Raw genomic sequence first — 19786 nt, 5'->3', positions numbered from 1 at the left:
GAGGCAAGAATGAGAGGCAGCTTCAGAGCTGGAAGGTGGACCACAGAACGGGTCAGAAGAAGACGAGGAGGAAGAGGCAGGACAGGCAGGTGAAGGACCGGGTGCTTCTGGCTGGGAGCGAGTGTGGTATAGCAGTTAAGAGCGGTGGACTCATGATCTGGTGAACTGGGTTTGATTCCCAGGTCCTCCACATGCAGCTGCTGGGTGACCTTGGGCTAGTCACACTTCTTTGAAGTCTCTCAGCCTCACTCACCTCACAGAGTGTTTGTTGTGGGGCAGGAAGGGAAAGGAGAATGTGAGCCGCTTTGAGACTCCTTTGAGCCAGTGTGGTGTAGTGGTTAAGAGCAGTAGACTTGTAATCTGATGAACCGGGTTCGCTTCCCCGCTCCTCCACATGCAGCTGCTGGGTGATCTTGGGCTAATCACACTTCTGTGAAGTCTCTCAGCCCCACTCACCCCACAGAGTGTTTGTTGTGGGGGTGGAAGGAAAAGGAGAATGTTAGCTGCTTTGAGACTCCTTAGGGGAGTGATAAAGTGGGATATCAAATCCAAACTCCTCTCCTCCTCCTCCTCCTTCTCCACCCTCTCCTGCACCGGTATCCCAGAACCAGAAGGGGACTGAAGAGAGAGGAGCAGAGGCAGCTTCCATGTGGGCGCAAACTCCTCTCCTCCTCCTCCTCCTTCTCCACCCTCTCCTGCACCGGTATCCCAGAACCAGAAGGGGACTGAAGAGAGAGGAGCAGAGGCAGCTTCCATGTGGGCGCAGTCTCCAGCTACATGCACGCAGTCCGTCAGGGGAAGGTACATAAACTTGTGGAGGGGGAGCGGTCCCCAGTTGCTGCAACTGCTCCATAGGGCATGGGCGTAGGAATAGCTGCCTGGATGTTACATTGGCGTGGGGTGGTATCCAGAACTGGAGAAGCAACGGTGTTACTTTTGACAATAAACAGTTGACTATGTGCTGGGTGCATTCCTTTGGCTGGGATGTGCCCTTGACAGAACAGGATGCTGGAATCGATGGATCATAGTCACCCAGTGAGCTTCAAGGCTGAGAGGGAAACTGAACCCTGCTCTCCCAGGTCCAAGTCCGACGCTCTAACCACTAGGCCACACTGTCTCTCACAATTATTTCTCCTGAGAGATGAAGTCGCCAGCAGGCAAAGGCAGGAAGGCATTTTTTCCAGACTTCCATATGTCAGAATGACTACTGCAGTTTTGATTCTGGGAAATGTTACCTGTATCTTACACTGGGCTGTGCGGTCTGTAGTACTTTATTCTGCAATCTCAGCATCACGTTTGCGTCTCTCTCTCTCTCCTCCCATCTGCACCCAGATACTTTCAACAGAAGCTTCCACTCTCAGATTCGTGGATTTCCAATCAAGCATATAAATTCTTTACACCCAACTCTACTCTGGCCAGAGGAGTTGGAACAGTGTTCTCCATTAATTGGCCAGTGTCTCTTCGTATCCGTTAATCTATTGTTAGTTTTCAAAACGTGCAATGGATTAAAAAAATTGTTTGTCAACCTGCATCCAGCAAACGGTTTGCGGGTTTCATTCGAGCTGTTATAATTGAAAACACTTTGCACAAATAATGTCTCCCATTAACAAAAACAAAAACGCACCACCGACAAACTTTATTACAACAGGATGAATTTTCTTACTCGTCCACAAGGTGCCACTGGTGCATATACAAAGTCAGCTGCTCGGAAGGTTTTTCATACCCCTGGACACAGATTTAAGTCTGGATGACTTTTGCAAGCAGAACTAGCAAAAGAGAGGTTTCTGCTGACTTGGGGATTTCAGTTTTTGTTCCGTGTCCCTCACGCACATGTTTTATGATAGACTGAGATGGTTTAGAGATTTTAGTCTAAATAAAAGGCCAGTTGAGGCCATGATAGATGGGTGTATGGCATGGGGGAAGGGGTCAGAGAAGGGTTTTTTGTTTTTTTACGCAGGGTAGAGATTGGCATAAGGAACACAGGTGGCGCTGTGGTCTAAACCACAGAGCCTAGGACTTGCCGATCAGAAGGTTGGCGGTTCGAATCCCCACGATGGGGTGAGCTCTCGTTGCTCGGTCCCTGCTCCTGCCAACCTAGCAGTTCGAAAGCACGTCAAAGTGCAAGTAGATAAATAGGTACCACTCCGGGGGAAGGTAAACGATGTTCCCATGTGCTGCTCTAGTTTGCCAGAAGTGGCATAGTCATGCTGGCCACATGACCCGGAAGCTGTACGCCGGCTCCCTCGGCCAGTAAAGCAAGATGAGCGCCACAACCCCAGAGTCGTCCGCGACTGGACTTAACGGTCAGCTGTGCCTTTACCTTTTAGAGATTGGCATGCATATGACTTACATTAAAATACGCAGTAACATCAGCCCTCAGCGTGAGTCCCTCCATGCATCCTGTCACAGGATCCAGTCTCTTGAGACACTTTTTTTTTATCTCTCTCTGTATGTTTTAAAAACAAAACAGGTTTCTAGTCCTTAATATTGCAAATGGAGGCTTGGAACCTGCGGCCAGGGAACCCTGATGAGATCTGAGAAGCCAGACAGGGTGTGGCCAATGGCCGGTGCAATCCTGGAAGCCAAAGGGTGTGGCGGCCTCAGGCCAGACCAAGGTGGGGTCCTCCTAAACAGGATTTCCAGTATCTACTGGGCGGAGGAGGGAAGTTGAGTGCTGTGACTAACATGGAGCAGGGTGCAAAAAATAACAAATGACTGCCGCTGAAGATAAGGTCTGGACCTACATATACATGGCCTAGATCCATTCGAATCGGTGAAGTAGTTTTGTGCTAAGCAAAATGACGGACCTGTCTTAGCACAACCTCTGCTGACTGGCTGCTCTTCCGCAGGGTCTGTTACATGGGAGGAGGGAATTTTGATTTGGAGGGTAGTGGTCCTTCGCAGCTTAGCTGGGGCTTGGCAGCGCAAGCCCCTCACCCCAGCTCAGCCAGCAAAACTTATGTCGGTGTGTAATTTATGCCTAGATGGGTCCCCCCAAAAAGGGCAGGGCAGGGAGTGTTGCTCCACCCCCTAGGCCATGGGTAGGCCAACTAAGGCATGGGGGCCGGATCTTGCCCAATCGCCTTCTAAATCTGGCCTGCAGACGGTCCAGGAATCAGCGTGTTTTTACATGAGTAGAATGTGTGCTTTTATTTAAAATGCATCTCTGGGTTATTTGTGGGGCATAGGAATTCGTTCATTCCCCCCCACCCAAAAAAAAAAATAGATGGAGGGCACAAGGAGAAGGGGACGACAGAGGACAAGATGGTGGGACAGTGTTCTCGAAGCTACCAGCATGAGTTTGACCAAACTGCGGGAGGCAGTGGAAGACAGGAGTGCCTGGCGTGCTCTGGTCCACGGGGTCACGAAGAGTTGGACACGACTAAACGACTAAACAACAGCAATATAATAATACTATGAGCAGGGGCAACCCTAGATGTGCGTATGGGGCTGGGAGAAGATTCATCTTCAGTGAGTATAGTAGGAATAGCAGAACCAGGCTGCTGTATCGAAGAGGCCACAAACTCCTCTTGATTTTGTTACAAACCAAATATTATCACAAAAGCAACCCCAAAAGCATATTCCGCTGTGTTATTATTGCGCGAGTGCTCGCTCCACCCGCCTCCTGATTTAACTCGGGATAATTTCTCAAATTAATTTCGTCTCTGACTCGCGCACAGTGTGATTTAAATGCCGCCTAAGCAGGAACCGCCTCCGCATCTCCTTTTGCGCGGAATTTATTTAGTGCACAGAGGCACATGAGCGCAACCTGATTCAGCCGCAGGGCAAAAAGGGGGGGGGAAAGGGGGGGGAGGGATGGGTGTGACCCAGCCATCCTACTCAGATTCAATTTCAATGATGCTTTGATCAGTGCACCGAGCAGAAGTAACCTGTAAATGAAGAAAAGCAGGAAAACTGGGAAACTGGGACAAACTGCATGGGCAATAAGCGAGCAGACAAATGGCGGATGCCTAATGGTTTGTTGCTGTGCCGCAAGCAAGACCAGGTAGCTCAGATCTGCAGGGGAAAAATTCAGGCAAAGGGGTGAAGAGGTAAAAGAGGCATGAAATGAATGAGGGACAAAGTTAAAATCAGAGTCTTCTTGTTTAGGCCAGGCTCTGGAAAGACCTCTCCATGAATGCAGATGAACTGCAGTAAATACATTTAATAAATAATAATAATATAATAGTAATATTGTTGCAGCGGCACAATATCTAATCGGGTATAAATAGGATGCTTAAGGGCTTGTATCAGGCTGGACCAGAGCACGCCAGGCACTTCTGTCTTCCACTGCCTCCTGCAGTTTGGTCAAACTCATGCTGGTAGCTTCGAGAACACTGTCCCACCATCTCGTCCTCTGTCCTCCCCTTCTCCTTGTGCCCTCCATCTTTTCCAACATCAGGGTCTTTTCCAGGCAGTCTTCTCTTCTCATGAGGTGGCCAAAGTCTTGGAGCCTCAGCTTCAGGACCTGTCCTACCAGTGAGCACTCAGGGCTGATTTCCTTCAGAATGGAGAGGTTTGATCTTCTTGCAGTCCATAGGACTCTCAAGAGTCTCCTCCAGCACCACAATTCAAAAGCATCAATCCTTCAGTGATCAGCCTTCTTAACTGTATTTCACTATTAATATACTTCTTCTTAACTGTATTTCAGTTCAGCCATTACAGTCATACCTCGGGTTGAATATGCTTCATGTTACATCTGGGTTTTGCCGCTCGTGCATGCGCAGACACTCAAAATAATGTCACGCGCATGCGCAGAAAGCGGCGAAAAGCGACGTGCATGTGCGCAGACGTGTCGTCACTAGTTACGTTTGCTTGCTTCTGGATGCGAACGGGGCTCTGGAATGGATCCCGTTCGCATCCCGAGGTACCACTGTACTTTGATAAAATGCATATTTAGTTATGTGCAAATGGCTTGAGATACGTATTAGGTCCATAAATTACGATATAGCATATATTCAGCACAAAAAACAACGACAATTTATTGTTGACAAAGGACAGCTGGACATATATAGGGCCCCATTACCTCCAGTAGCTTAGGGCCTCATGAAACCGAAATCCGGCCCTGGCTGCACCTAGAAACCTAGCTCCTCAGGCTGCATGGCTCTCCCTGACGGGCTACTTCTCTGCGTGCGGGGAATTCTCCGCGCAGGTGAGCGCTCAGGCGCGCGAGAGAGCCGCCAGCCAATCAGGGCCGCGGAAACGAGCCGCCTCCCTCCTCTCTGGAGCCGCACCTGCGAATTGCTGCACAGGACTACGCTTCCCAGGAGGCACCGCGCCGGGCGAAGCTCCTTCGGGCCTTTCCATTCTCTCTCTTTCTCTTCCTCCGCCCCCTTTTCGGCGGACTACAATTCCCAGCGGCCTTCGGTCCCTCCGCACCAGGACCACGTTTCCCGTCAGGCAGCGGGGCCGCCGGCCGCCGACGGGAGCCGAGAGGGGTCGAAAGAGTGGCGTTGGAGACGCCGCGGTGCATGCCGGTCGCCGTAGTCCTGGAGGGAGTCGGTGGCTGCGCTCCGCCTCGTCCGCGAAGACGGAAGCCTGGAGAGACCCGGAGAGGAGCGGCGGCGGCGGCGGCGGGAGAGGCGCTGCTTTGGCGGAGATGGGGGACTCCAAAGTGAAGGTGGCCGTGCGGGTCCGGCCCATGAACAGGAGGGGTGAGTCACGGGGAGGGAGGGGAGAAGAGGAGACCCCCCTCAAAAAAGCAGAGAGGGAGAGGGGGGAAGGGAGGCACCCCAAAACATGGGGGAAAGGGGGAGGGAGAAGAGGAGAGAGACCCCCACCCAAGGAAGGAAAAATCCCGGGTGGAAACATTCCGCCCCCCCAGGGAGACCCCTCCTCTAGTGAAAGTAGGGGAAAGGGGAGACCACCTCCAAAAAGGGGAACAGAGGAGACCCCCACCCCAAAAAGGAAGAATTCATTCCCCGGTGGAAACATAGGAAAAGGGGAACCCCCCCCAAAAAAAGGGAAGAAATCTGTGTCAGTGAAAGGAGGAGAAAGGGGAGACCACCTCCAAAAAGGGAAGCAGAGGAGACCCCCACCCCAAAAAGGAAGAATTCATTCCCCGGTGGAAACACAGTAAAAAGGGAAACCCCCCCCCAAAACAGGGAAGATTCCTGTGCCAGTGAAAGGAGGAGAAAAGGGAGACCACCTCCAAAAAGGGAAACAGAGGAGACCCCCCTAAAAAGGAATGATTCCCGTACTCCCAGTGGAAACATAGGAAAAGGGGAACCTCCCCCCCCCGGGAGACCCCTCCTCTAGTGAAAGTGGGGGGAAGGGGAGACCACCTCCCAAAAGGGAAGCAGAGGAGACCCCCACCCAAAAAAGGAAGAATTCATTCCCCGGTGGAAACATAGGAAAAGGGGAATCCCCCCCCAAAAAAACGGAAGAAAACTGTGCCAGTGAAAGTAGGAGAAAGGGGAGACCACTTCCAAAAAGGGAAACAGGAGACCACCCCTAAAAAGGAATCATTCCCCCACCCCCGGTAGAAACATAGGAGAAGGGGAACCTCTCCCCCCCCCCGGAAGACCCCTCCCCCCAGTGAAAGTTGGGGAAAGGGGAGACCACCTCCAAAACGGGAAAAGAGACCCCCGTTAAAGGAAGAACCTTAACCCCAATGAAAACATGGGAAAGGGGAGACCCCCCCCAAAAAAAGTGGTGAAATCCCCTCAGCTGAGATATAGGGAGATGAAGAAGCACCTCCACCCACAAACAAATGGGGGTGTATGTGGGGAGTCTTGCCCTAAGGGATTAGAGGGGGAGGTGGACGCCCCTGCCTTCTGAAAGGTGGTGGTGGGAGAGAAGGAAAATATCGCGCAGGGAGTTGTTTGAAGGGGTGGGGGGAGAAGGAAAATAGGGTCTCCCCTTTGCCTGAAAACAGTACGCGAAGGGTGAAGGGGGACTTGCAAAATGGGCAGAATGGTGTTCCTGGGGGGAGAAGGAAAGACACCCCCCAATCTAAATGAAGTTGGAAGGGCACCCGCCACTCACGAGAAGCTGAAGGAGAGAGGGGACGGACAAAACACCGGAGGGGTAACAGAGTACTAAGAGAAGATCCCCCCACCCCAAATAAAATTGGGCAGGGGATGACCCTCCCCTTCCTTTCAAAATGAGACAGGGCGGGAGAGAAGAGTGAACTCCATTCAGGAGCTACGAGGAAGGGGCTGCTTTGATGTGATGGGCAGAGATTGCCCCCCCCAAAAAAAAAACATGGGGAGTGGCAGATGAGAAAGCTTTGCCCTGGCTTGGGAGACAGAGAGGGAATCCACCCCGTGCAAAAATACTGCGTTTGGAGGGACAGCTTCTTCATGGGGGGGTAGGTGATGTCTGGGGGGGTCAGAAGAGACCCCAAACTCTGAGAAAGTAAAACGGGAAACTGGTGCTGTGGGAGAAGGTTTGTAGGTTCAATCCTCAGACCTCCAGGTGAAAAGATCTCAAGGGATCTGGCTGAGTGCTTGGACTGCTGCTGTCAGTCAGAGTTGGGTGAATGGCTTGAGCTGGCAGGGGGCATCTCCCTATGCATTGGCACCAGGGTGGGCTGGTAAGAGGTAGACCTCCATCCTGTTTGTAGAACGTGGGGTTCACCTGTCACAGGGCAGGGGAGAACAGCCAAGGAACCCAAAGGACCTGTTGATGGCATTTTACCATTGCACTGTGTATTAACTTATGGTCTGTGTGTGTGGTTTGGGAGCTGCGCGGTCAGGGGAAAAACAATGCTGTCCAGGGTTGTGGAGAGAATAACTGGGTGCACTCTTCCCACCTTGGATCAAATCTATGCTTCCAGGTGCCATAAGAGATAGCGCAGGATAGTGTGCACCCCGGAAATTATCTCTTTCAGCTTCTGCCTTCTGGAAGAAGGTAAAGGTAAAGGTACCCCTGCCCGTACGGGCCAGTCTTGACAGACTCTGGGGTTGTGCGCCCATCTCACTCAAGAGGCCGGGGGCCAGCGCTGTCCGGAGACACTTCTGGGTCACGTGGCCAGTGTGACATTGCTGCTCTGGCGAGCCAGAGCCACACACGGAAACGCCGTTTACCTTCCCACTAGTAAGCGGTCCCTATTTATCTACTTGCACCTGGAGGTGCTTTCGAACTGCTAGGTTGGCAGGCGCTGGGACCGAGCAACGGGAGCGCACCCCGCCGCGGGGATTCGAACCGCCAACCTTTTGATCGGCAAGCCCTAGGCGCTGAGGCTTTTACCCACAGCGCCACCCGCGTCCCTTCTGGAAGAAGGTACAGGGTTATAAAGACTAGGACTAGCTGCCTGAGAAACAGTTTCTATCCAAATGCAATTTTGGTTTTAAACGCAGTGTAAGGAGTCTCTATGGGAGTATATTGTATTTAATTATGGGGTATCAGAGTTTTTAGGGGGCTAACCAGGTTGGGATAGCTGGGATAGCAGTTTTGTTGGGTTTTGAATGTCTTATGTAGATTTTTCAATTTCGTTGTTCTGTATGGGACAATGACAATAAAGATTATCGTATCGAATATCGTATCGTATCTGGTCCAGTCTTCTGCAATGCAGGAATCACAACTGCAGCGTTGAGGCTCCCACTTTCCTTCTCCCTCCTTGCCCTTTGGGGCGACTTTTCCGCATTCCCCAAGTCCATTAGGCGAAAAGACACCCCACCCCCGTGTGGGGGGTGGGACTAGATGACCCTCAGGGTTCCCTTCCAGCTCTGCAGTTCTGCGATTCTGCTTCCTGTGAAACCTTGAAATGATATGCTGCGAACAGCCTGCTGCTCTTTCCCTGCCATTGCAGTCGGCCTCCTCCGTTTCGAACCGAGCTCAGTTGCGGTATTAAGCGTGCGGCCAGATGCACGTTAGGAAATTGGGTGCTCCCAAAAACTCCTGAGCTCCTGTGCCTGCAGGCAACTTTCTGTTTTTCCCCCCTTGCCGCTCAACGCTGGTTGGTGTCAACACACCGTGAGGTCACAGGAGGTCCGTGGAGGGAGATTGCGTCAATAATACTATTATAGCTGAGGTGTGTCCTGTTCAACGTGAAAAGAGTCACCTTGCCATGCACTCAAGGGAAGGCGAGTTCTCGATGGGCGTTCCCAGAGTTGCTGTAATGTGGAATTTGTAGAGGTGTGCTTTGAAGTACCTGAGGTTCACCTGCATGTTACTTAGCAGGCGTTAGTTGCGGAAGGTCTCCGGTTTGGTATCCCCAGGTAGGACTCAGAGACACCTTGGTCTGCAATAGGTTAGGTGGGGAATTGTTGTTGGCACCCGTCCGCCTTGAGAGACAATAGAGTGCGCCTTCGGGGGCAAACTCAAAGCGCTGCGCCGGCAGCACTGAACTAACCTCCCTGGTGGGCAGTGTGTCTGGAGGTCCAGGGCTGCTCGGACAACAAGACCCCCCTCTCAGCCTCACTGATGTGGGCCAGAAGAAGCAGAGCGAGATGTTGAGCACTAGTTTGGTTGCAGGAGTTGCAGGTGTACAAGGTGCCATCCAACCGCCTTACGGACTCTACTCCAGATTTGCGTAGCGTTTTCTCCTTCGCCTTCTCTTCTCCTGAAGATGCTCTGCAAGGCAGTGGAGATTTAGGACCAGAGTTTTCCTTCTCCTAGGTGGGCTCCCTTCCCAGAGCCCCACCTGCCCCTCACTTCCCTCTATAGCACTCGCAGAAACCACCTTCTTGACCACAAGACCCACTCCTGGCCTCATCCCTTCCATCTGCCCTGTCTTCTCACAAAAGGGAAATCCCCAACGCCCTGAGAGCCAGCGTGGTGTAGTGGTTAGGAGCGGTGGACTCGTAATCTGGGGAACTGGATTCGCTTCCCCGCTCCTCCACATGCAGCTGCTGGGTGACCTTGGGCTAGTCACACTTCTCTGAAGTCTCTCAGCCCCACTCACCTCACAGAGTGTTTGTTGTGGGGGAGGAAGGGAAAGGAGATTGTGAGCTGCTTTGAGACTCCTTTGGGTAATGGTAAAGCTTGGATATCAAATCCAAACTCCTCCTCCTCCTCCTCCTCTTCTTCTTCAGGTTTGAGACCCATCAGCTGCCTTCATCTGGTTTAGCTGGCCAGTTGAAGCTGTTTCCTGGGATGTGGTCCCTGTCACATAGGAGCCACCTTTAGAAGGGTGGAGGCCAAATTTGGACAAACCACCCCAGAAGGAGCAGGACATTTCCCCCTGCAGAGGTTCACGCCCTCCCATAACACCCCACACAGGGAGTTGTAATGCACCTTTGAAAGCAAAGGGTTTCCCCTCCCCGCCCAACACGTATATACATGCCCCCAAAGCAAGTCTGCTGCTATCTTCATCCCTTCCTGGCAAGTTGGCTCAAAGGCGAGGAAATTCGTATTTCAAAGAGACGAGCTTTGCATGTTAGCAAACACTTGGTGTGGGTTGAGATTGCCTGTTTGTTTTTGCTGTGCTGGAGTGGAAATTCGGGACTTGCACTGGCTATGAACTCTCATGGAATCGTGGCGTTGGAAGGGACCCTCGGGGGGGGGGGTGTCATCTAGTCCTACCCCCTGCAGTGGAGGGATCTTTTTGCCCGAGTAAGACTCAAACTCACGACCCTGATCATAAAAAGTCTCAAGCTGTAACGACCGAGCCCTGCAAGGGCTCTGCAACTCACCATGCAGAGTTATTGCAAAGTTTGCAACAAGATAAGGCATGGAAAAACACGTTGAAATGCCATGTAATTGGGTAATATCCAGGATCACTTGTACTTTGAGTAGACCCATTGAAATCAACCAAAACCATTTGGTTTGTTCCGAGGGTGGCTAAACGCTGAATGCTGCCCATGGTGATAATAATTTAGTGGTGGTTTGCTAAAGTTTTTGCAACGGGAATGTTGATGGGTGTGAAACCTTGGAAGCTTTTTCTCCTGAATGTGTGTGTGTGTGTGTTTTAAACAAAAAATTGCTGTTGTGGATTTGTCATCTCCTGAGGGCAAAGGGGCCAGGCAGGCAGGTTTCATCTCTGAGCTTGCAGAACATCTGTTTCCTTATTACTTATTGATACGCTGGCTTTTTAACATTTGTGCTCCTGAGCCGGGGTAGAAGATCCCTCTTCTGAATAGCTTTTGTGCTAAGCTGCCGGCCTTGTAAAGCTTGCAAGTCAAGAAATATCAAATTGGGCTTTGGGGCAAAACAGGTTTGCCCCCTTCCCCGTCCCCCCAACCCCGCAAAAAGGCCCCTTTACAGCATCAACTGCCTGGCTCTTTCCCTTCCATTGGCCTTCCAAAAATGGTATTGATCAGGTGCAGGTTCCCACCTCCCGGCCCGAAAATGCCCTCCTCACCCTGGACATGCCCAGCACATTCTCCTCTCCCGGTTCTAAATTGCTGGCGCAAACTTGGAAGACCTAAGGCGAGGGGCTCCCACATAGAAGTGGGTCAGAAAACGGCGACTTGCACCACCTCTCCTGAGCTGGGGGTCAGGGGTGTGTTGTTGGGGGGGCTTTGACGCAAGCCCACCTGTTCTTTCACCCCCAAATAAGTTTTCTGCCTCTGCTCCTTACAAGGGGATTTTACGAGACATCACAAGAGCAATAACGGCTCTCAAGCTTTGGCTGGGGGGTATTTAGGAACCCCCTTCCTTAAAAGTGTGAAACCGCTTATAACCGGAAGACTAAACAGGCTTGCGTCTGTCTTGGCTTCGCTTTATCCCTTCCGACGCCCGTGCCCTTTTCGAATTCTAAATGCACAAAATATTCGGAATGTACATTAAGCAGAGAAAAGATGGCGATAGGACCAAAGTCGGCCTCTCTTAACCTTTGTTTTTTTAAAAAATTCCAAACCCCCAAAGCAATACTATGCTGCTTCGGCACATGTTACCAGAACGTAGATCTATTTTTACATCTGAAACTTGCGCATGCATGTGACCAGGGGAGGGTAACCCATAGCTTCTTTAAACTGGCAGATTTTTCCGGGGTTGGGGGGGGGAAGGGATGCATTATTTCCTGCATCAATCCTGCCTCTGTTCTCTTTGAATGTGGCATGCACCAAGGCCCCTGCGTCACTTTGGAGGAATGGTGTCTAATGCATGCCATTGTTCCATCTAACAATAGCCTTATCAGAAGAAGATGGCTTAGTGATCTCTGCCCCCTGGGCTACAAATACTTCATTCCTTAGGGCCATATGTTCAAAGCTCCCATCCTTTTAACTCTTCCGCCTTCCAGGGTGCAATTCACCTTTCAAGGTCCAGGCTTCGATTTAGGACCCAGCGGTTTGGTGGCAACAAACAGTACAGAGACCCGGTCTAGATGTTTTTCCTGGGTTTTCCAAACCACAGTTTAGCAGCCAGGAATGAGTGTCAAGGCTGTGCTCACTTCCCCAACATGATGGTACTAGTTAGCTCAAACCAGTTCCCAGAAATTGGGAGGTTGGGGCATCTGAGTGAATGTTGGCTTAGTAACCGGGTTCTTCAGTATTAATCATTGTTAGTAAACCAGGACAAAGTTTCATGGCGGCTAACAGATTGAGGTTGAATTCTGACAAGACAGAAGTACTTTTCTTAGGCGACAGGGGGCGGGCTGGTGTGAAGGACTCCCTGGTCCTGAATGGGGTAACTGTGCCCCTGAAGGACCAGGTGTGCAGCCTGGGAGTTATTCTGGACTCACAGCTGTTGATGGAGGGGCAGGTCAATTCTGTGTCCAGGGCAGCTGTCTACCAGCTCCATCTGGGATGCAGGCTGAGACCCTACCTGCCCGCAGACTGTCTCGCCAGAGTGCTGCATGCTCTGGTTATCTCTAGCTTGGACTACTGCAATGCGCTCTACGTGGGGCTACCTTTGAAGGTGACTCGGAAACTGGAACTAATCCAGAATATGGCAGCTAGACTGGTGACTGGGAGCGGCCGTCGATACCACATAACACCGGTCTTGAAAGACCTACATTGGCTCCCAGTACGTTTCCGAGCACAATTCAAAGTGTTGGTGCTGACCTTTAAAGCCCTAAATGACCTCGGTCCAGTATATCTGAAGGAGCATCTCCACCTCCATCGTTCTACCCGGACACTGAGGTCCAGCACCGAGGGCCTTCTGGCGGTTCCCTCATTGCAAGAAGCAAAGCTACAGGGAACCAGGCAGAGGGCCTTCTCAGTGGTGGCACCCGCCCTGCGGAACGCCCTCCCACCAGATGTCAAAGAGAACAACAACTATCAGACTTTTAGAAGACATCTGAAGGCAGCCCTGTTTAGGGAGGCTTTTAATGTTTAAGGATGCATTACAGTATTTTAATATTTGGTTGGAAGCCCCCCAGAGTGGCTGGGGAAGCCCGGCCAGATGGGCGGGGTGTAATAATTATTTATATTAATATTTAATAATAATAATAATTCATAAAAGTTGCTTGCCATCCTTCTGTATGATGCACTTCTAGGAACATTGGGAAGGTGCTCTATACCGAGTGTGAGACTCTTAATCTCAGGGTCGTGGATTCGAATCCTCCACCGGGCAAAAGATCCCTGCATTGCAGGGGGTTGGACTAGATGACCCTTGGTGGCACCCTTCCAGCTCTACGATTCTACAAAATTCTGTTCGGCGAGTCATTTAGCTTAGCATTGCCTACACGGGCTGGCAGCAGCTCTCCAGGGTTTCAGACATGGGGCGTTCCCAGCCCTTCCTAGCAGTGTCAGGTTTTGAACCTGGGACCGGGATGCCGTACCGCCGAGCGACAGCCTCCACCATTAGCAGAAGACCACCGATTCTGTGTTCGCTGGAGTATCCAGGGCCCTGGCTAGGTTACAGCGATGGTGAGAGAGGTGATTGTGTGTTGCAGAGGTTTGACTCCCAAGGGAACTGCGTCATTGGGGTCTGGATCCTGGTCAGCACACAAACACAGTTCCTCTGCGGCTGCGTTTGGATGTAACACTAAACCGTGGTTGAGCGTTGCATGAACTTTGGCTCCCTGCTCCCTTGCCTTTCTTCCTCTGGCGTGGCTGCAAGTGGGACTCCCTTGGAGGTGGAGAGGGTAGGCTATGAGCCCAATGCATGCATTTATAGCACCGCTGCTCTGGCCTCCTTTAGTAGGGATGGGTGGGATACAGATTTAGGGAGTAACTGAATCAGAAGCAACAAACCACAGTTGTGTGTGTTGCACTGGAATGTCAAGGTGTACAACAGGGAAAAGGACCCTTTTTCATCCTTCTGGGTGACTTTCCGGGGGCTGCTTAGTGGTGACGATTGGGGCCAGAGGCAAAGGTGGTCAGAGCAACGAATGTAAATTCGATCTTCCCTTAGCGCACTGTTCCTTGACCTTGAGTCCCCGGCTATTATTGGACTACAACTCCCATCATCCCTGACCTGCTAGAAAGGGATGATGGGAGTTGTAGTCCAACAGCAGCGGGGGACCCAAGTTTGAGAAACACTGGCTCAGTTTCCATGAGCACACAGACACAAATTCCTCTGTCCAGTCAGTGCCAGTATCAGAGTTCAAGGACACATTCCTGCAGACATATCCCTTGAGGTGGGGGGGGGGGGTAGGGTGCCCCACGTGCCAGAACGGGAGCCCTAGAGCATGGGTAGGCAAACTAAGGCCCGGGGGCCGGATCCGGCCCAATCACCTTCTAAATCCGGCCGGCAGACGGTCCAGGAATCAGTGTGTTTTTACATGAGTAGAATGTGTGCTTTTATTTAAAATGCATGGTGTTTTTACACGAGTACAGTGGTACCTCAGGTTAAGTACTTAATTCGTTCCGGAGGTCCGTACTTAACCTGAAATTGTTCTTAACCTGAAGCACCACTTTAGCTAATGGGGCCTCCTGCTCCTGCCGCGCAGCCGGAGCACGAATTCCGTTCTCATCTTGAAGCCGAGTTCTTAACCTGAAGCACTATTTCTGGGTTAGCGGAGTCTGTAACCTGAAGTGTATGTAACCTGAAGCATATGTAACCTGAGGTACCACTGTACAATGTTTCCTTTTATTTAAAATGCATCTCTGGGTTATTTGTGGGGCCTGCCTGATGTTTTTACATGAGTAGAATGTGCCCTTTTATTTAAAACGCATCTCTGGGCTATTTGTGGGGCATAGGAATTCGTTCATTTTTATTTATTTTCTAAATATAGTCCAGCCGCCCATAAGGTCTGAGGGACAGTGGACCGGCCCACTGCTGAAAAAGTTTGCGGACCTCTGCCCTAGAGCGTTGCATTTGCTTTCCCCTTGGGTCCTGAGTTTTTCCCAACCACGCTGTAAAAGGGTACTGTGGCGCCTTATCTGATTTGCCAGTTTTCAGCCGGGCGGTTTAGGATGGAGGGGAATGAAATTGCTTGTCCTTCCACGGGGCCACCTCCTCTTCTCTGTGTTTGTTCTGGTGTTTAATTATACCATGTGCGCTAGATTCCCTGTTTGAGCCAAGGAACCTGTTTACACAAGATGGTTAACTCCCTTTCCCGCACAACTCCTGTTTCTGTCGCTTGCATCTGCTGTTTCTGGGCTGCGTCGACTTTGTGTAGTATGCCTCTGAAATGGGAAGGGGACCGACATGTACATGAATACGAGCTGAAAGGTGAAAAGCTGGAGTCTTCTTAGGCTTACCGTATTTTTTGCTCCATAAGATGCACTTTTTTCTTCCTAAAAAGTAAGGGGAAATGTCTGTGCGTCTTATGGAGCAAATGTGTGGTCCCTGGAGCCGAATTGCCCAGGGACGGAAAGCAAATCATGCTTCTTCTTTTTTTGAAAGAGGGAAGTGGGTGTTGAAACAAAGCCGCTAATCACCAAGCGACCGGGAGAGAGATAAGGGAGCTAGAGATAAAGGAGGCTGCCTGGGAGGGGGGAGGTAAAAGCCCATGGATCCTCAGGATTTTTGCATTGGGTCACCCCAAATTCACTCTCAGATCACATAGCATGTCCATGGCTACAGCCTGCACCAAAAAACCACGCATCCATTGTTTCGTGGAGCCGCAATGGTGCAAAAACGTGGTTACAAAGCACGGATCCACATGGATCCTCAGGATTTTTGCACTGAGCTACCCCAAACTCACCGTCAAATCACATGTCTGTGGCCACAGTATGAACCACAAAAATCATACATCCACTGTTTCATTTAGAATACTTTTTTCCTGTTTTCCTCCTCTAAAAACTAGGTGCTTCTTATGGTCAGGTGCGTCTTATGGAGCGAAAAATACAGTGATTATGCTTGGAATCGTAGAATCATAGAATGGTGGAGTTGGAATGGGCCCTCCAGGGTCATCTAGTCCAACCCCTTGCAATGCAGGAATCTCAACTAGTTCATCCATGGCAGGTGGCCATCCAGCCTTAAGGTCATTTTAAAACTGTCCTTCTTAATGTCTAGAGTGCATGTCCGACTACACCCCGCTTTCCCTTGCTTCTGTATCACGAAACCCAACAGGACATGATCATTTCCTGCCAAGTTTCCGAGTACTTTCCCTTCGTCGATCAATTTCTCCCTGTTGTTGAGGACCAGGTCCAGGACAGATGATTTCCTTGTTGCTTCTTCCACCTTCTGGGAAACGAAATTGTCAGCGAGGTCGATGGAGGAATTCGCTGGACTTTACATTCTTGGCAGGGTTTGAGTCTCGGCAAATATCAGGAAGTCTCCCGTGACTGCTGTATCTCTCCTTTTTGAACGTTCGTTAATCTGCTTCTAAACAAAGTGGCAGCCTTCAATTACCTTTTTCTTTTTTTAAGACCAGGAAGGTTTTTAACACAGTTTGTTTTATTGGCTCTGAGTGCCCTTGTAAAGCAACTTGCATGGCAGGAGGAGTGAAATCTTGGAAAACTGTGCGATGGGGAAGCAAACACGTGCCTGTGTAGGTTGTTTCAGCATGCTTAAAAATAGGGCAGTGCCTAATAAAAGCTTTGCAACAACATCAGGATTCCTGAAAGTCTCTTGCACTTGTGAGGCAATTACGCCCATTTTGAGAGAAACTTCTGTAGCTTTGGAGTCCACATGTCTGTTCGGCAGTAAGAGCTGTTCGACAGTGGAATTGGTCTCCTTTGGAAGGTGGTGAACTCTCCTTCCTTGGAGGTTTTCAGACAGAGGTTGTGTGGCCACCTGTCCAGGATTCTTCAGCTATGATTCCTGCATTTCAAGATGGCTTAGAGGTCCTGTGTGAGTGTCTGGTGGCGGTTGGAGGATGGACAGCAGGTTGAATCCTGACAAGACAGAAGTACTGTTCTAGGGGGACAGGGGGCGGGCTGGTGTGGAGGACTCTCTGGTCCTGAATGGGGTCACTGTGCCCCTGAAGGACCAGGTGCGCAGCCTGGGAGTGATTTTGGACTCACAGCTGTCCATGGAGGCGCGGGTCATTTCTGTGTTCAGGGCAGCTGTTTATCAGCTCCATCTGGTATGCAGGATGAGACCCTCCCTGCCTGCGGACTGTCTCGCCAGAGTGGTGCATGCTCTGGTTATCTCCCGCTTGGACTACTGCAATGCGTTCTACTTGGGGCTACCTTTGAAGGTGACCCGGAAACTACAACTAATCCAGAATGTGACAGCTAGACTGGTGACTGAGAGCAGCTGTTGAGACCACATAACACCGGTCTTGAAAGACCTACACTGGCTCCCAGTACGTTTCCGAGCACAATTCAAAGTGTTGGTGCTGACCTTGAAAGCCCTAAACAGCCTCGGTCCAGTATACCTGAAGGAGCGTCTCCATCCCCATCGTTCTGCCCGGACGCTGAGGTCCAGCACTGAGGGCCTTCTGGTGGTTCCCTCATTGCGAGAAGTGAGGTTACAGGGAACCAGACAGAGGGCCTTCTCGGTAGTGGCACCCACCCTGTGGAACGCCCTCCCAGCAGATGTCAAGGCAATAAACAACTATTTTACTTTTAAAAGACAACTGAAGGTGGCCCTGTTTAGGGAAGTTTTTAATGTCTGACGTTGTATTGTTTTTAATATTCTGTTGGAAGCCGCCCAGAGTGGCTGGGAAAAGCCCAGCCAGATGGACGGGGTATAAATAATAAGTTATTATTATATTATTATTCCGGGGGTTGGCCCAGATGCCCTTTGGGGACCCTCCAACTTTCCAATTTGATGATTCCATCTCTTCCCTCTCCCCCATCTTTACTACCTTCCTTCTGTGCCTTTAATTCACGGCGTCCCAAAACATTAAATGGATGAATGGAACATATTCATAACACAGCAATAATACCTTTTAATTGCTGGGTCGAAAAATTGCTGGGCGAGTTGCCTTTTCATTGTGTGCAATTACTTAGCAGAAGAACGATTAAGCCGAGAGCGAGAAATGACGCCTCTTTATTATTTGAAAATTTTGTTTACCCTATCCCAAATACCTAGGGCACACATGCAGATTCCTCTTTCAGTGGTTTTGACTTCCTCGCCCCCACCCTCCTGCGGCAAGGCAAAATTGGAGCACAATTACCTTTTGCGTTTCAGACTCTCCTTACTGCGGAGATCTGGGTGCAAGTATTGTATGTTTCCCGGCAGATGTACCCATGCATAATTAACCAGCTAATTACCGCGGTCTGAAAATTTTATGAAAATTGTAACCTAGACTTTTATTGTAAGGTCGGATTCGGAAAAGAGTGTCTCTGGCTGAACAGAAGCCAGTTCTCTTCCGTCTTCTCAAACTCACCTTTTTGCCCACGCTTACAATTGGAGACCTGCTTCTTAATTCATTTATCATATGTTTCTGTGGTGCCTGTGCTGATTATGGGATACGCCGTAGGTCAGGCTATGACCTTGTTGTGGGTCCCACCTCACCTGTTAAAGACCAATGGTTTAAGTCACGCTGCTGTGGACTCTTCCCCTCTCCAAAATTTCCCTATTAACCATTTCAGTCGTACCTTGGATCTCAAAAGCATTGGCTCCCAAACAAATTGGCTCCCAAACTATCGAAACCCAGAAGTGAGTGTTCCGGTTTTCGAACAATTTTTGGAAGCCAAACATCCAGCGTGACTTCCTATTGGCTGCAGGACACTTCTGCAGCCAATGGGAAGCCGCGCCTTGGTTTTCGAACGGTTCTGTTCGAGAACCAAGCTACAACTGTACTTCAGATAAGTTCAGAGTCACTAGCAACACAATCCTGTGTGTGCCTACTCAGAGTTATGTCCTGTTGATTTAAATGTGACTTGCTCCCAAGTAAATATCAGTGTTAGAAACTCAGCTATATAAACCAGGTGCCAAATGGCTCCTTAAACTAGGGTTATGGTCACCAAAATGGAATGCCTAGATGCCATTTTGGTTTTTTTTAAACTTTGAGTCAATCTTTATTGAGTTAAAATGAATACATCCATACAGTATTTGCCATTACAAGCTTACAACATAAGAAAGAAAAGAAAAACATGAAATAAGGACAAGTGTATAAAAATCAAGGAAAAAAGAAGAGAAAAAACATACGTAATTATGAAATTCCTCAACATTAAGTATGTTTTTAATGCAACGATTATTCACACAATTAGAAATAAAAAGTGCTGCAAACATTTAAAGAGACTTCCAAGTATTCTCACTGCACTTTATCTGTTATATACATTATACCTGTTTCTTGTGATTTTTCATTATACCTCAGTTATGAATTTCAAGGATCAGTCTAAGGTATGCCTAATTTTGTGTATATGATTTTTGTTAGATTTTCTGTTTTACAATTTTAAATACTCATTTAAACATCCTTGGACGCGGGTGGTGCTGTGGGTTAAACCACAGAGCCTAGGACTTGCCGATCAGAAGGTCGGCGGTTCGAATGCCCGCAAGATAAATAGGTATCACTCCGGCGGGAAGGTAAACGGCGTTTCCGTGTGCTGCTCTGGTTCGTCAGAAGCAGCTTATTCATGCTGGCCACATGACCCGGAAGCTGTACGCCAGCTCCCTCGGCCAATAAAGCGAGATGAGCGCCGCAACCCCAGAGTCGGCCACGACTGGACCT

At 50.0% G+C, this 19786-nt stretch overlaps 1 protein-coding gene across 3 annotated transcripts in view; it reads left to right on the top strand.

Moving 5' to 3' along the window:
• Positions 1-5384: 5384 nt before the first annotated feature.
• Positions 5385-19786, top strand: part of KIF13B (kinesin family member 13B) — a 179939-nt gene continuing 165537 nt past the window's right edge. For all 3 annotated transcript variants that reach the window (XM_077925405.1, XM_077925406.1, XM_028725207.2), the window contains exon 1: positions 5385-5654. In XM_077925405.1, the coding sequence (XP_077781531.1) occupies positions 5600-5654 (55 nt within the window). In that variant the 5' untranslated portion in view covers positions 5385-5599. The remainder of the gene's footprint in view (positions 5655-19786) is intronic.

This window comes from Podarcis muralis, chromosome 3 (genome assembly GCF_964188315.1).
Source record: "Podarcis muralis chromosome 3, rPodMur119.hap1.1, whole genome shotgun sequence".
Lineage (NCBI taxonomy): Eukaryota > Metazoa > Chordata > Lepidosauria > Squamata > Lacertidae > Podarcis > Podarcis muralis.
This window is presented reverse-complemented; position numbering and strand designations above follow the sequence as displayed.